The sequence below is a fragment of the Saccostrea cucullata genome, unplaced genomic scaffold (assembly GCF_032062105.1).
Source record: "Saccostrea cucullata isolate Sc308-1 unplaced genomic scaffold, CSIRO_AGI_Scuc_v1 ctg6659, whole genome shotgun sequence".
NCBI lineage: Eukaryota > Metazoa > Mollusca > Bivalvia > Ostreida > Ostreidae > Saccostrea > Saccostrea cuccullata.
Window position 1 is genome coordinate 47,299 of NW_026918895.1, and position 15,202 is coordinate 62,500.

Consider the following 15,202-nt stretch of genomic DNA (forward strand, 5'->3'; position numbering starts at 1 on the left):
ACTCTGACCACATAAAACACAGACAATGTGCAACTCATTAGCCATGGACACAAACTGTGACCACATAAAACACAGACAATGTGTAACCCATTACCCATGGACACAAACTCTGACCACATATGTTACCCATTGTTTATGGACACAAACTCTGACCAACTAAAACATGAACAATATGTTACCCATCAATCATTGACACAAACTCTGACCACATATAACACAGATAATGTGTTACCAATTGTTCATGGACACAAACAAGGTCCAAGGAAAGGTCAAGGTCAAAAATGTTGATGCAGTTGAATAGCATACATCAGAATGTATCAACATATGAAGTTTGATTACAGTAACTTGAATGGTATCTTTAAATCTGAGCTAAACTCTAATTTAAGAAAAGTGAGGTCAAGGTCAAAGGAAACGTCAAGGTCAAAAAATGTTGATGCAGTTGCATAGCTCTCATCAATATCTATCAGCATCTGAAGTTTGATAAAAATATCTTGGATAGTTTCTTGAAACTCAGCTTTGAACAGAGCTTAAACTAAAGTAAGAAGGAAGGACAGATGGAAGGACGGAAGTCGGACATGACAAACACTATATGCCCCGGCCATATTCATGGCAGGGCATAACAAACAATGTGTAACCCATTACCCATGGACACAGTCTGACCACATAAAACACAGACAATGTGTAACCCATTACCCTTTGACACAAAGTCAGACCACACATAAAACAGACAGTATGTATTTCCATTATTCATGGACACTATGCATGAATTAACTGCATTTTGAATCAAATTAAAGATAAAAAAAGATTCTGTTAACTTTAACTATTTCTTTTATTGAAGCTTAAGATTTGCTTTTAAGTGATAACATAAGAAATATGTCTTTTCAAACACACACACAAAATTAAAACAAAATTTGGTTTCATCTCAAAAGTACAGAGTTCAACTTTACACCACCATTTTTTTCCTTAACAGATTACAACAGTACATGTTAGAGTTTTTCATAGATATTATGGAATTGGAAAAGGAATTCCTAAATAAGAATACTGTTAAAATGAGACTGTAAATCTGTGAGCCAATGCTCACTAGTAATACCCCCGCTCTGATGTAAATAAACAACTATTATGCTAATTTACACAAGTTTAATTACAGGCAGATGCACAGAAAAATTTGAAGTTGACATCAGATTCATTTCAAAATTAATCCCACCATATGGCATGCCTCAACAAAGAGTGTACTAAAATTAAGCATCTGCTATTAATAGTAAACGAGAAACACAGACAAACAGGAAGTTGACATTGGATTTTGTGTTAAAATTTCAAGCATCTGCGATAAGTAGTTGCCAAGAAAACAAGCATCTACAATAAGTAGTTGCTGAGAAAACTGGGACAAAAATGTGTTATGTATGAAACGGACAGACCCACAGACAAACAGGAAGTTGACATCAAATATGAATAAAAATGAATTCAACCATATGGCATGCCTAGGAAAAAGATTGTGTTAAAATTTCAAGCATCTGCAATGAGTAGTTGCTGAGAAAACTGCGACAAAAATTTGTTATGTATGAATCGGACAGACGTACAAACAAACAGGAAGTTGACATCAGATTTTAACAAAAATGTATCCCAACGTATGGCATGCCTCAGAGAAGATTGTTTTAAAATTTCAAGCATCTGTAATGAGTAGTTGCTGAGAAAACTGCGACGAAAATTTGTTATGGATGAAATGGACAGATACACAGAAAAACAGGAAGTTGATATAAGATTTTAACAAAAATGTATCCCAACGTATGGCATGCCTCAGAGAATACCGTGTTAAAATTTCAAGCATCTGCGATGAGTAGTTGCTGAGAAAACTGTGACGAAAATTTGTAATGTATGAATCGGACAGACGTACAAACAAACAGGAAGTTGACATCGGATTTAAACAAAAATGTATCCTAATGTATGGCATGCCTCAGAGAAGATTGTGTTAAAATTTCAAGCATCTGTGATGAGTAGTTTCTGAGAAAACTGCGACGAAAATTTGTTATGGACGGACACACAGCTACACGGACACACGGACGGACGGACAGACACACAAGGGTAAAACAGTATACCCCCCTCTCCTTCGGAGCGGGGGTATAATAAGACTGATTTGACAGTTCTATCTAACAACAAAAGCTATCAGCTTAATACTTGAAACTATTTATACAAACAAAATCCTACCGGACTCTATGCTTTATAATCTATAAGCTCATTTTTCAAAATGCATCAAGTAGGACACTTTTTTCTTAATAGTCTCCCACTTTCTTCTTTGCAAAACACCATTCTTCTCTTTACTCTTGCGAATACTTTCTTTACATTCCTCCCTTCCTGGGCATTTCCTTGCAGAGGACCCGTCTAAGTAGCTACTGAAATATTCTCTAACCTCTTCCAGCTCCCTGCTGGTCCACTTCACTCTATCAGCTAAAAATATAGTCAAAGTTTCAAAGAAGAGTTGTTTGTATCAGAATTTAAAAGGTCAGTCAACAATTCTGAGCAAAGCATGATTGATTGATGGTCCTCCAATGAAAAGAATGAAATATGCAAGTGATCTACTGTACATTGTATATTGTGAAGAGTAAATTTAAAGTAAAACAAGGTAGAGGCCCTACAGTCCAGAATTGCTCTTCTGATAAACTGCACAACACTGTTAGTGTGACCTATATTTGGAACACCAGGCAGAGGCATCAGCTAACAGGGATTGAACTTTGATGTACCTCAACCTTACAGTATCAAAGCTACAAATATTTATGAATAATGATAAAAAGAGCGATATATGTTAAGTGTCTCAATTGGCCCCTTAAAATGATTAATTTAATTTAACTTTATATATAGCTTTAATTTGTACAGATATATATGCGACCTTTAATGGCCATTTTTATTTTGATCAAAATGCTATTATTTTAGAAATATGACATCATAAAAATCACGTTTTCCCGCCATTTTAGCATATTTTGTATAAATCTGCTTATTTTCAAGCAGTTTTTCTCCCAGAAATATAGAGCGCAGCCTAGAACAAGATTTATATTTTTACCAAAGATGTATCTTTTCAATACTAATTAGTGACAGAAAAATTATGTATGTTCTACACTACGCTCTATGTTTCCCATAAGAAAAAACATCAAGAAAAAGGCATATTTTTAGCTTTTTTGCTAAATAGCAAAAATAGCATTATTTCTAATGTCATTTACAGCTAGTGAGTGCATATAAATGTGAAAAATATATTGGAAATATTTCTAATATAATCTCTTCTACAAAATAAATTTCAATTAAACATATCTGAATGTCATTCTAAAATGTTGATTTTTTACGGGGCCAAAATTGGCTCTTATCATATATACTCCATCCGCCACCCTGTTTTCACAACAAACATCCCTTTCAAAGTGTCAATTATCTCGATATACCACCACAGATGCATGTGACATGTAGGCCCAAAGGGCCGGGTGTTTCTATACTATTGCTGAATTTATTCAAATGCTTTTGTTTAACTTAACACATGTCACTATAATAAATAAATACTACTGCATGTGGTTAGTGAAGCGACTAATTGGTTGTCGCTATCTAGATCACCATTGTAAAGCCAGACAAGGTACATGTAATTAAAGAATTAAATAAACAATAACTTTTAACATCAACTGTAATTATTAATTTTTTAAATCATGATTTCTCAACGAAAGCGGTTATCGTTAAACTTGAGTTCGCCGACAACGATATTAGTTCAAATATCCCTACTTCATATAATGCAAAGTTTGCTTTAAAATAATGATACAGTATTAATTGTGACAGTTTCAGCATCCACAATGCCATAAACAATAAAAGTATTTACAGGAATTCATTTTACATACTATCGGCTATACATCTCAACGATCGACAAGACATATTTTTCTTAAATACCAGACGTTAAGATTTACACAGCATGTACAATCAAGTATTTATTTTATAATTGTTTATTTTGTTTTAAAACAAAATTATTGTAAGCAAAACAACTATTTGAAGAATTTACCAATTTTGAAATGTGTTTATTAATAATACTAGGAATATAAACGCTAAATGTTTTATTTCCAAATGCATAAATTTCATTGATATGTAATATAAAAAGAACAAGCACGTGTTGTTGAATCTTATTATTGTAACCCTATTATTACATGGATGTATAATGTAACAACTGGAACTAACTAGTAACTATTAACTAGTACGTAAAATGTACGAATTTCCAATGAACAACTTACCGAAACGCGACAAAGGACAAAAACATGTATTAATTTACAATTGTGAAAATGTATTTATTTTATTTTTTAATTAAGGGGCCAGTAAAAATTTTGGTGGGCCAGTAAATTTTGAAAGTTCACTGGTCGGACTGGCCAGTTAGTTTGAAAAGTTTTCGTGAAGACTGAGTTTGACCCCTGATCTTTGACCTTGTGACCTCAAAATCTGAAGGGGTCATCTACTCCTTAAGGGAAACCAATGTTTAAAGTTTGTTGCCTATCAAGCAAAGGGTTCTCAAGATATTGAGTGGTCAGTTTGACCCTTGACTTCAAAATCAATAGGGCTCATCTACCAATGTTCTTAGTTTGATGCCTCTCAAGCAAAAGGGTTCTGAAGATATGAGCTGACATTATTTTCCTACATCCAGAGCAGCTCTACCCTTGACCTTGTGACTTCAAAATGAATATGGGTCATCTACCCCTTAAGGTGAAGCAATGTTCCAAGTTTGATGTTTGTCAAGCAAAATGTTCTCAGGATATTGAGCACACAACATGTCCTTATGTCCAGAGTAGTTTGACCATTGACCTTGTGACATACAGGCTCTCAGATAACCAAAAGTAGTGCTGTATGATGTGTTATATTAGTTTCCTATACAAGAGAAAATAAGCTTATCAAAAAACTTACAAGGTTTAGCCCTTTTCCTCTGTAAAGAACATGCATCATCACCATTATCTTCAAGCAAGTTTTTCATCTCTGAAATCATACATACATATAAATCATTATATTCCAGTCCACAGCTAAGTGCCTTTAAAATATCCCAAAATTTGACATAAAAAAATGTATGCACAACAAATGTATGCACAAACATTCGGAATGTTTTTAAATAATTTCATTAAATCTAATAAGGGCTATTCCAGGGAAAAAAAAGTATGGGAGGGTTGGAAGGCACTCCTTATACTTTTTTGTGGGTAGTGGGGTGGGGACAATAGAATTCATATAAGTGGTTGTCCTCAGACAATATTTATTATAGGTGGATGCATTTACCCAAAAAAATATTCTTCTGCAAGATAATTCCTTAAATCAATACCTGTCCAATTTTCATCAAAACTTGCTCAAATTAACGTTTACAATTGAGAGTGAAACAATAGTACCTAACACACTAGAAACAAGTACAAATAACTATAAATGCACTTGTTAATACAGTGGGTCCCGTTTTATCCAAAAGTCAAGTTGTCTGCCTTATTTTATCAGAATAGCTGATTATTAGAATAGCCGATTGCTCCAGCGAGTCCAAACATCGACGTATAGAGCTACATGTATTGATAATACATTGTAGCAAATTTCAAGCCTGCAATTTCGTTTTCATTTGATTACATTACTTAGTGACTTTCTTAAAATAAATTGTTTTACTTACTTGTGAATAATATGATAACATTTTCAAATAAACTGACATATAAATAATATTATTTGATAGTTATTGCCATCTTTTTTCAGCACGTTTACATTCCTTCTTCGATAGTCTCCATTTTGGAAATGGATGTAGACTAAATTCTTGACTCTATTCTGTAAACTATTTTCCCCCGGATAGATGGTGAATGAAAAATAAACAAAAATATTAAATTGTTTCATTTTTATTTCTTTAATAAGGTTACGTATTTTATACTGTATGTGACAATTCTCTGGTCTATGGGTTTACCAGTATCGTCCTTGTCTGCTAAAGAGATATTTTAAGAGCCATGTGGAGAGAGATATGGTATGGATTTTGAGACGTATATTTATACAGGTCCTTTGTGATTTTAACCATAAAATTTGCACTTAAAAGTGAACAAATATTAAGCCAAATGACCAAGTTAAATGATTAAATAATCTAATTATGATGCTTTTCAATGTAGGGGCTGACAAATCCCATTGCCCGACGCCCGAGACTAGTGAATTTTGGGGATGGGCAAGGGATTTTTTATCAACCACTTGCCCAAGGGCAAGTGACTTTTTCAAAACAAAAAATAACTAGAACTGTCCAAACGGGACAAAATACCCCCCGCTGGGTTTTTCAGAAGTAAGTTCTTCCATAATAAAGATATGTATCAAACACGAATAATGAAATTTTTATTCCAGTGACCTTGAACTTCCCCAAATGACCTTGGGTCAAGGTCATGACACACCCTTGGGTCATGGGAAATCTTTGTGTGAAATGAAAACCTACCAAGTTTATCCATAAGAAAGATATAGACCAGACACGAATTATGAAATTTTTCTTCCAGTGACCTTGAACTTCCCCAAATGACCTAGGGTCAAGGTCATGACACACCCTTGGGTCATGGGCAATCTTTGAGTGAAATGAGAACCTACCAAGTTTATCCATAAGAAAGATATGGACCGGACATGAATTATGAAATTTTTCTTCCAGTGACCTTGAACTTCCCCAAATCACCTTGGGTCAAGGTCATGACAAACCCTTGGGTCATGGGCAATCTTTGAGTGAAATGAGAACCTACCAAGTTTATCCATAAGAAAGATATGGACCTGACACGAATTATGAAATTTTTCTTCCAGTGACCTTGAACTTCCCCAAATGACCTTGGTCAAGGTCATGACACACCCTTGGGTCATGGGCAATCTTTGTGTGAAATGAGAGCCTACCAAGTTTAACCATAAAAGATAGGTCTCAAATATGATTTATTAAAGATACGTAAAGATACGTCTCAAATATGATTTATTATATTTTTCTTACAGTGACCTTGAACTTCCTCAAATGACCTTGGGTCAAGGTCATGACACACCCTGGGGTCATAGGCAATCTTTGTGTGAAATGAGAACCTACCAAGTTTATCCATAAGAAAGATATGGACCGGACACGAATTATGAAATTTTTCTTCCAGTGACCTTGAACTTCCCCAAATGAACTTGGGTCAAGGTCATGACACACCCTTAGGTCATGAGCAATCTCAGTGTGGAGTTGTAGATTCTAATGTCCCTCTGTAAGAAAGATATGGACCGGACACGATTGCACAAACAGACGGACGGACGGACAGACAGCTGGACAGACGGACAAGGTGATTCCTACATACCCCCCCAAACTTCGTTTGCGGGGGGTATAAAAATCTTAGTTTTAAGTGGATAAGGGTACTTGAAATAATCATTTTTTGTCTTCCTACTTTTCATAGTTTAAAGTAAAAATTCAGGTGGGGCAATTGAATTTTGACCATGTACTCGTCCATGGGCAAGTACTTGAAAAATCTATTTGTCAGCCCCTGCAATGTCCAAGCAAATTGTCATACGCAAGCTAATCAGTTCAATAATTAAAATTTCATGCCGAAAAAATTGCAAACAATTGTCATAATTAAGATCCATTCTCTGTAACGACTTACGCATAGTCTCAGAATTTCTCCAAACTCTCTATGATAAAAGTTTTTGATACTGTAAACTCAAATCAGGCAGAAATTGGTTGCTATGTGTCATGGTTACTATGGCAACATCTCCTAAAGTTTGAAAAATGGAATTTTTCAACATGTTCAGAGTCCCACAGTTAACGTTTGCAGCAAAGCAAACAAGTGGCAATGATTGTTTCTGGAAGTTGAAGGCCTGATGTCTTAAATGCATGATAAACATGTTTAATAAATCAAATATTACATACGTTACTATGGAAACAAAGTATTCAAAAGTATTAATTTTGCTCATTTAATTTTAAAAAATCAGCAAAAACTCTCAGGGGCATTAACTCATAGAAGGGCTCAATGAATGCTTTTGCAATGAATAGATTGAAAAGTCACCTAAATTAGTCCAAGACATTGGTGAAGATTTGGTATCGCTACGGTTTGCGGTTTCAGAGGAGTAGCGAAAACAAGGTTTATCATTGCAAGGGGCGATAACTTTATGAGGGGTGAAAGTTCAAGTACGCAGAGTCAACTGCAATAATGCTTTGAGAAGTCCATTGTCATGAACTATATATCTTTTCGATAACTTATGCAACAAAAAATTACTCGGTGAAAAAAAAATGATAAAAATAATAACTAATAGATTAATTGTTCACAGAACAATTAGAGGTCTTTCCACCTTCTTTAATTTTTTGAAAATTTCTTTTATATTTACCTTTTCATAGTAAAATTTCGAATAAAAAGAAACCAGAAATGGCTTCAAACCTAAGAAAAATGAAAGTTTTCAACAACAACAACAAAAAAATTTAAAGTGACCTTGACCTTGAAGAAATATTCAAGGTCCAGGTTCACATTGCACTTGACTCCATGCTTCTGCGACCCTTAGTTTTTAAAGTTATCAGGTTTAATAGTATGCGCAAAGGCGTTAAAAGGTGATAACTCATGTAAGGGGTCATCGGATCCTTTCGCTCTGAATAGATTAAGTTGTGTATATAGACCCTGAAGACATTAGTAAAGGTTTTGTGCATCTGTGGTTTACAGTTTCTGAGGTGTATCAATAACAAGGGTTTTAGTGAAAGAGGCAGTAACTTTTAAAAAGGTAAATCTTAGGGGAAAAGTATAAATTATTTGATATAGTTTTAAGAGGACATATTACAGATGCAAAGATATTTAGTGTATGTTGAAAGACAAAAGAGATATAAAAAGTGCTTAATATCTCATATTTTGAATGACCTTGATCTTTGACCTTCACAAAAATTTAAAGGTCTGATATCAAAGAATCAAATGCAGTTGGTTTCATGTCTCTATGGCTTATAGTTTTGAAAATTTTTTATTATTTGTAAACATCAAAAACTTTCCAGGGTCATGTGCAAAAATCTTTCAAGGAGTACATTCTTATGGACTATTTATCTTTTCGATAAAACTTGAAACTCAAAATCACACGGCGGAAAAATAAAAAACAAGAGGCCCATGGGCCACATCGCTCACCTGAGCACATGGCTTGGTGAAAGCACAAATCGGTTCAGTATTGAAAAGATTACTTGGGGGGGGGGGGGGGGGGGGGGAGGGGGGCTTGAATTTTAAACTACCTGATGATGCTTCCATATCAATATAACAAATGGCTTTGTTGTACTTTAGTATATTTTTAAAAGAAATGTCCCATATATTCCTTTGTAAAAATTTGATCCCCCAATATTTACATTTCCAATGTCTTTGTCCGCGATAAAATTACCAATTGTAAATGTAATTTATTTCCTCATGAATGTTTTGGCGCGGTTCCAAAAAAACCACATGCAGGACGGGACAACACCTAGAGAGAAGCAGGCTTGGAGCCCGTGGATTGGCGGAATCAAAGCATGTAAATATGTGATAATGTTATGCATAAATGCCTTCGGCATTTATGCAAATTATCACACAAGCCAATCCATTGATCATCTTCATGAATTCGAAAATCTGACAGTTATTCCTTAATTGTGTAGTGGTGTTCCAATCATCGATTATAATCGAAAATCAGTCGATTGCTGACATAATCCAAGCAATCGATTGCATTTTTAAAATTCTGATTTATCTGTTATTATTTTATTTTACAAGCGTAGTAGTTTTTAACCCTAATTTTCCATCCACAGCACTGCTTTTGACTTATTTGTGTAACATAATGGTGCAGATAAACAAACTCTTGTATTTCTACCCGGATAAGAAAGCATGTTTCTGAGCATGGCGTACTTTTGGTTCTATAAAATGAACAAAGGACAAGCTGGATCAGCACAGTAAGTCGTCATTTACCCATTCTTACCATTTACTTCTTTAAATTGATATACTTTTTACATGTCCGATTATAATTCGATAATTAGTTATAGTTAGAGAAATCCAATCATCGATTATGAAATTCTTACCGATTCCCATCACTACCATTGTGGCTTCTCCCTATCCCAGGGGTCATCATATGAACAAACTTGAACCTACACTACCTGAGGATGCTTCCATATCAATATGACTAAACATAGCTTTTCTGTTTTTGAGAAGAAATATTTTTCCTATATGTTCTTATGTAAAACTTTTGATCCTGCATTGTGGCCCGACCTTATCCCTAGGGGTCATCATTTTAACAAACTTTAATCTACACTACCTGAGGATGCTTCCCTATCAAAATGACTAACCATGGCTTTGCAGTTCTTCTTCAGAAGAAATTTTCCGATATTTTTCTATTTAAGACTTTGATCCTCCATTGTGACCCCACCCTACCCCCAAGGGGTCATGATTTGATCCAAATAGAACCTACACTACCTGAGCATGCTTCCATATAAATATGAACAATCAGGGCTTTGCTGTTTCTGAGAAGAAGATTTTTAAAGATATTTCCTATATATTTCAAAAACTTATACCCCATTCATACGACATGATTTGCATACCTCAGTATATTTTACTCATATGTAAATTTACTCACATGTGCAATTTTGGTCGTATGAACTGATTTACTCATATGTAAATTCTGCACAGTTGAGTAAATTTACACCTGGTCAGGACTAGGTGCAAATTAACTTTTGCATACATGTTGTCGCAAATTATTAGTTTATGTGTGTAAATTTTGTCGTATGAACGCGCAGCAAATTTACTTATGTATGTATTTTGTTTTATTCATTGCACAAATCTCCATTTTAAGGATATCCGATCCTCAGCCAGGAAGGATAACTCCAAAAATTATATTTTTTATGAAATTCACCAAAATGAAGCTTGAAAATGAAATTTTTTCATGCAACAATTTTCATTTTCTTCATCTTTATAAGATTAAAGGTTTTTGGAAGTCTTGGAAAAGGTCTTATAAAAGTTGACTTTTATACCCTATAAAAGGGAAAAAATTAATACAGTTTTAGAGAAATAAGATTTTCTTGAATCTAGCCTTAGATACTAATGCTTTTTAGTATGATATGATATAAAGAGTGATTTGTGGCTGCAATGATAGCGAAAGCCTTTTACACTATGTATTGTAGAATATGAGATGGAAATAGGAGACAAAAAATACCAAATAAGAATAAAAATCATGGCAATTTCTCTGGATGCCTGGATACCTATCTTTTTTTAACCTAGAATTATTTGTTGATCAATTTGCAATCAGGAAATGCATTGCTGATATTCCAATTCACTTTTTCTGCAAAAATCTTGGAGATTTGACAAGTTCCCCTATGAAATATGATTAACTTTTAACTTTAAAGAAATACTTTAAATTTACATAACTTTGTGGATTCAAAGATACTTTTATGAGTACTTTTGATTACTTAACTGCTAATTCTATAAACCTGAGGATCGGACTACCTTAAGTGTTGTTTGGGTTGTTTCTGCATTGTTGTGCGTATAATATCAGTCTGTTAACATGGCGGCTAGAAAGCAAAACTTTAAAAAAAAATGATTTTTTATGGTCATCTTTGCTGCATTTCAAAGACAGCTGAAAGTAATTTGAGTTTTGATAAGGGAACTGCTATAAAGTCTTTAAAGGATACGCCAGGTTGTTTTAGCATAATACTTTCCACAAATGGCTTTTTCAACTCTGAAAACAAGGAACCACACTATATCTCCAGTGTCCTCTGATATTTTGAATTTGCAAAAAACGTACGCATCTTGTACCCTTTCTGGCAAACTTATGTTTATGCCTCTAAATTATAAAAATATAGCTGTGGTCGCGCAAACATGTGGCCTGCATGATCAATAAGTAGTCCCCCTATAATTCAAGTAGTCTTCATGGGAATGCTCCGGAGCTGTGATAGGAATAGGCATTACATCAAACGCCCGGGCCCCATTACAGATTGACTTTTTTCTACCTTTCTTTGTTTTTAAACCAAGGCAAAGCTACTGACATAAATTGATGCTACAGGAAATTCAACAACCCTGTTGAAAATAAGAATTTTTAAGCATTCTCGACCCACCATGATTTTCTAGGGGATTCGTGTTTATTTCCTATTCATATATTTGTTATGTTTGACATTTGACATTTTTTAAAAATCGATTGCCCATTTCATTCTCCAAGAAAATACATATAATACAATGTATTCAAGCAGAAACTTCATAATGACCTCGCAAACTTGATGTACTGTAGATTTCCAAACAACAAAAAGATTTCCAGTCGAACTTTATTCTTCTGAAGATGTCATTCAGTAGATGGCAACGGCTATCTTTTTCTTAACACTCAACGGCTTGAGTGTTAAGAAAAACATGGCTGTTGCCATCTACTGAATGACATCTTCAGCAGAAAATAGGAAAATGCTTTGGCCTCCGTCCTAAAGACTATAGAACACTCCAATTTTAAACAATGATTTTAATTAATAATATTTCCATTTCTAAATTTTTTCTCTATGATAACCCTTTGAAAGTAAGCAGATTTGATTTCCTGATAATTCTGCCGGAATGTAAATTAGGCAGGTCAATAGTTCAGGAGCTAAGGAGGCCTAGTACGCATGCAAATCTCGTGCGCATCTGTCTCTGAGTCTGACGCTAAGGAGGCCAAATATGCATGAAAATTTCGTGCTGTTGCCGTTGTGTTTGATATCAGTCGGCGAGCCCTATTGAAATTGGGGTGGGAATACTCGTGTAATTTAAATCTATGTCTGCATTTTTAAAGTCCAAATCTACAATTTCATCTCACAATGAAATGGAAAATATAAGAAATCACTGTCTAGTTAGCATAGTATGCCAGGGACATCAACAATAGTGGGAAACATAGGATAATTTATGCATAACAGGCTTCGCCCGTTATGCAAATTATTCCATGTTTCCCACTATTGTTGATGCCCTGACATACTATACTAACTAGGCAGTGATTCCTTAAATGTTCCTTTTTTTTCGTGTGTAAATTCTTGCTTAAAGTTATTAAGTTCGCTTTTTTTCGTACCAAAAAATAAATGGATCGGATCCCCCCTGCTTTCTTTGAGGAACATTCAAAAGTTAGTCTTATACCCAAATAGTAGGAAAATTATTATTATTTTTTATAATAAAAATCCACAATTCTGAATTTGGGGATCTCCTTATTTTATATGAAAATGTAAGGATTTACTTACAGTACATAAATCTCGTCTGAACGCATAGCAAATTAACTTTTACTTACGTGTGTATATTTACTCATATGTAAATTTACATACATAAGCAAATTTTCGTCGTATGAATGGGGTATTAGTCCATTGTGGCCCCGCCCTACCCCCGGGGGTCATGATTTGAACAAACTTGAATCTACACTACATGAGGATTCTGACATATAAATGACTCATCATGGCTTTGCTGTTCTTGAGAAGAAGATTTTAAAAGGTTTTTCTTATATATTTCTAGGTTACACTTTGATCCTCCATTGTGGCCCCGCCCTACCCCCAGGGGTCATAATTTGAAGAAACTTGAATCTACACTGCCTGAAGATGCTTCCACATGAGTTTCATCTTTCCTGGCCCTCTGGTTCTTGAGAAGAAGATTTTTAAAAGATGCTATTAATTTTTCACTAATTCTTTATTAACTCCCCTTTAAAGAGGGCATGGCCCTTCATTTGAACAAACTTTAGTTGAATCCCCTTCACCCAAGGATACTTTGTTGCAAGTTTGGTTGAAATTGGCCCAGTAGTTCTGGAGAAGAAGATGAAATTGTGAAAAGTTTACAATGATGACACCGACAACAGACAAATTTTGATCAGAAAAGCTCACTTGAGCCTTTGGCTCAGGTGAGCTAAAAATAAGAAACAGAAGAAAATCAATATTTCTGTGGAAAGACCTAATAATATTGGGGGGGGGGGGGGGGGGGGAGGGGTAATTAAATATATGTAAGTTGTGGGGTTAAATATGTGTCTTCAATCCCTACCCTTCTTTTTTACAAGAGGCCCAGGGGCCACAGCGCTCACCTGAGCACATCGGGCTTGAATTTACTCCCCTCCCCCCCCCTCCAGGCCGTCATCATTTGAACAAACTAGAATCAACACTACCTGAGGATGATTCAATATAAATATCACCAATCATATTAAAGTTTGAAGTACTTGAAAAGAAGATTTCAAAAGGTTTCCCTATATTTCCTTATGTAAAACTTGGGTCAGCCGTTTTGGCCCCACCCTAGCCCCAGGGGTCATGATTTGAACAAACTTGAATCTGCACTACCTGAGGATGATTCCACATGAGTTTCATCTTTCCTGGCTCAGTGGTTCTTGAGAAGAAGATTTTTAAAGATTTTTCCTATATATTCCTATGTAAAACTTGGGTTGGCCATTCTGGCCCCACCCTTGCCCCAGGGGTCATGATTTGAACAAACATGAATCTACACTACCTGAAGATGATTCCACATGAGTTTCATCTTTCCTGGCCCCGTGGTTCTGGAGAAGAAGATTTTTAAAGATTTTTCCTATATATTCCTATGTAAAAATTGGGTCGGCCATTTTGGCCCCACACTTGCCCCAGGGGTCATGATTTGAACAAATTTGAATCTACACTACCTGGGGATGCTTCCACTTGAGTTTCATCTTTCCTGGCCCAGTGGTTCTGGAGAAGAAGATTTTTAAAGATTTTCCCTATATATTCCTATGTAAAACTAGGGTCAGCCATTTTGGCCCCACCCTTGCCCCAGGGGTCATGATTTGAACAAACTTGAATCTATACTACCTGAGGATGCTTCCACATGAGTTTCATCTTTCCTGGCCCAGTGGTTCTGGAGAAGAAGATTTTTAAAGATTTTTCCTATATATTCCTATATAAAACTTTTGTCGGCCATTTTGGCCCCACCCTTGCCCCTGGGGTCATGATTTGAACAAACCTGAATCTACACTACCTGAGGATGCTTCCACATGAGTTTCATCTTTCCTGGCCCAGTGGTTCTGGAGAAGAAGATTTTTAAAGATTTTTCCTATATATTCCTATGTAAAACTTGGGTCGGCCATTTTGGCCCCACCCTTGCCCCGGGGGTCATGATTTGAACAAACTTGAATCTACACTACCTGAGGATGCTTCCACATGAGTTTCATCTTTCCTGGCCCAGTGGTTCTGGAGAAGAAGATTTTTAAAGATTTTTCCTTTATATTCCTATGTAAAACTTGGGTCGGCCATTTTGGCCCCACCCTTGCCCCTGGGGTCATGATTTGAACAAACTTGAAT

The 15,202-nt window shown here is 35.3% G+C and overlaps 1 protein-coding gene across 1 annotated transcript in view; it reads right to left on the minus strand.

Annotated features, from left to right (window-relative positions):
- Window positions 1–840: 840 nt before the first annotated feature.
- Window positions 841–15,202, minus strand: part of LOC134274668 (uncharacterized) — a 55,907-nt gene continuing 41,545 nt past the window's right edge. The window contains exons 22-23 of the mRNA XM_062756929.1: window positions 4,909–4,977; window positions 841–2,442 (exon numbers count right to left, since the gene is read on the minus strand). Coding sequence (XP_062612913.1) covers window positions 2,231–2,442; window positions 4,909–4,977 — 281 coding nt within the window. The 3' untranslated portion in view covers window positions 841–2,230. The remainder of the gene's footprint in view (window positions 2,443–4,908; window positions 4,978–15,202) is intronic.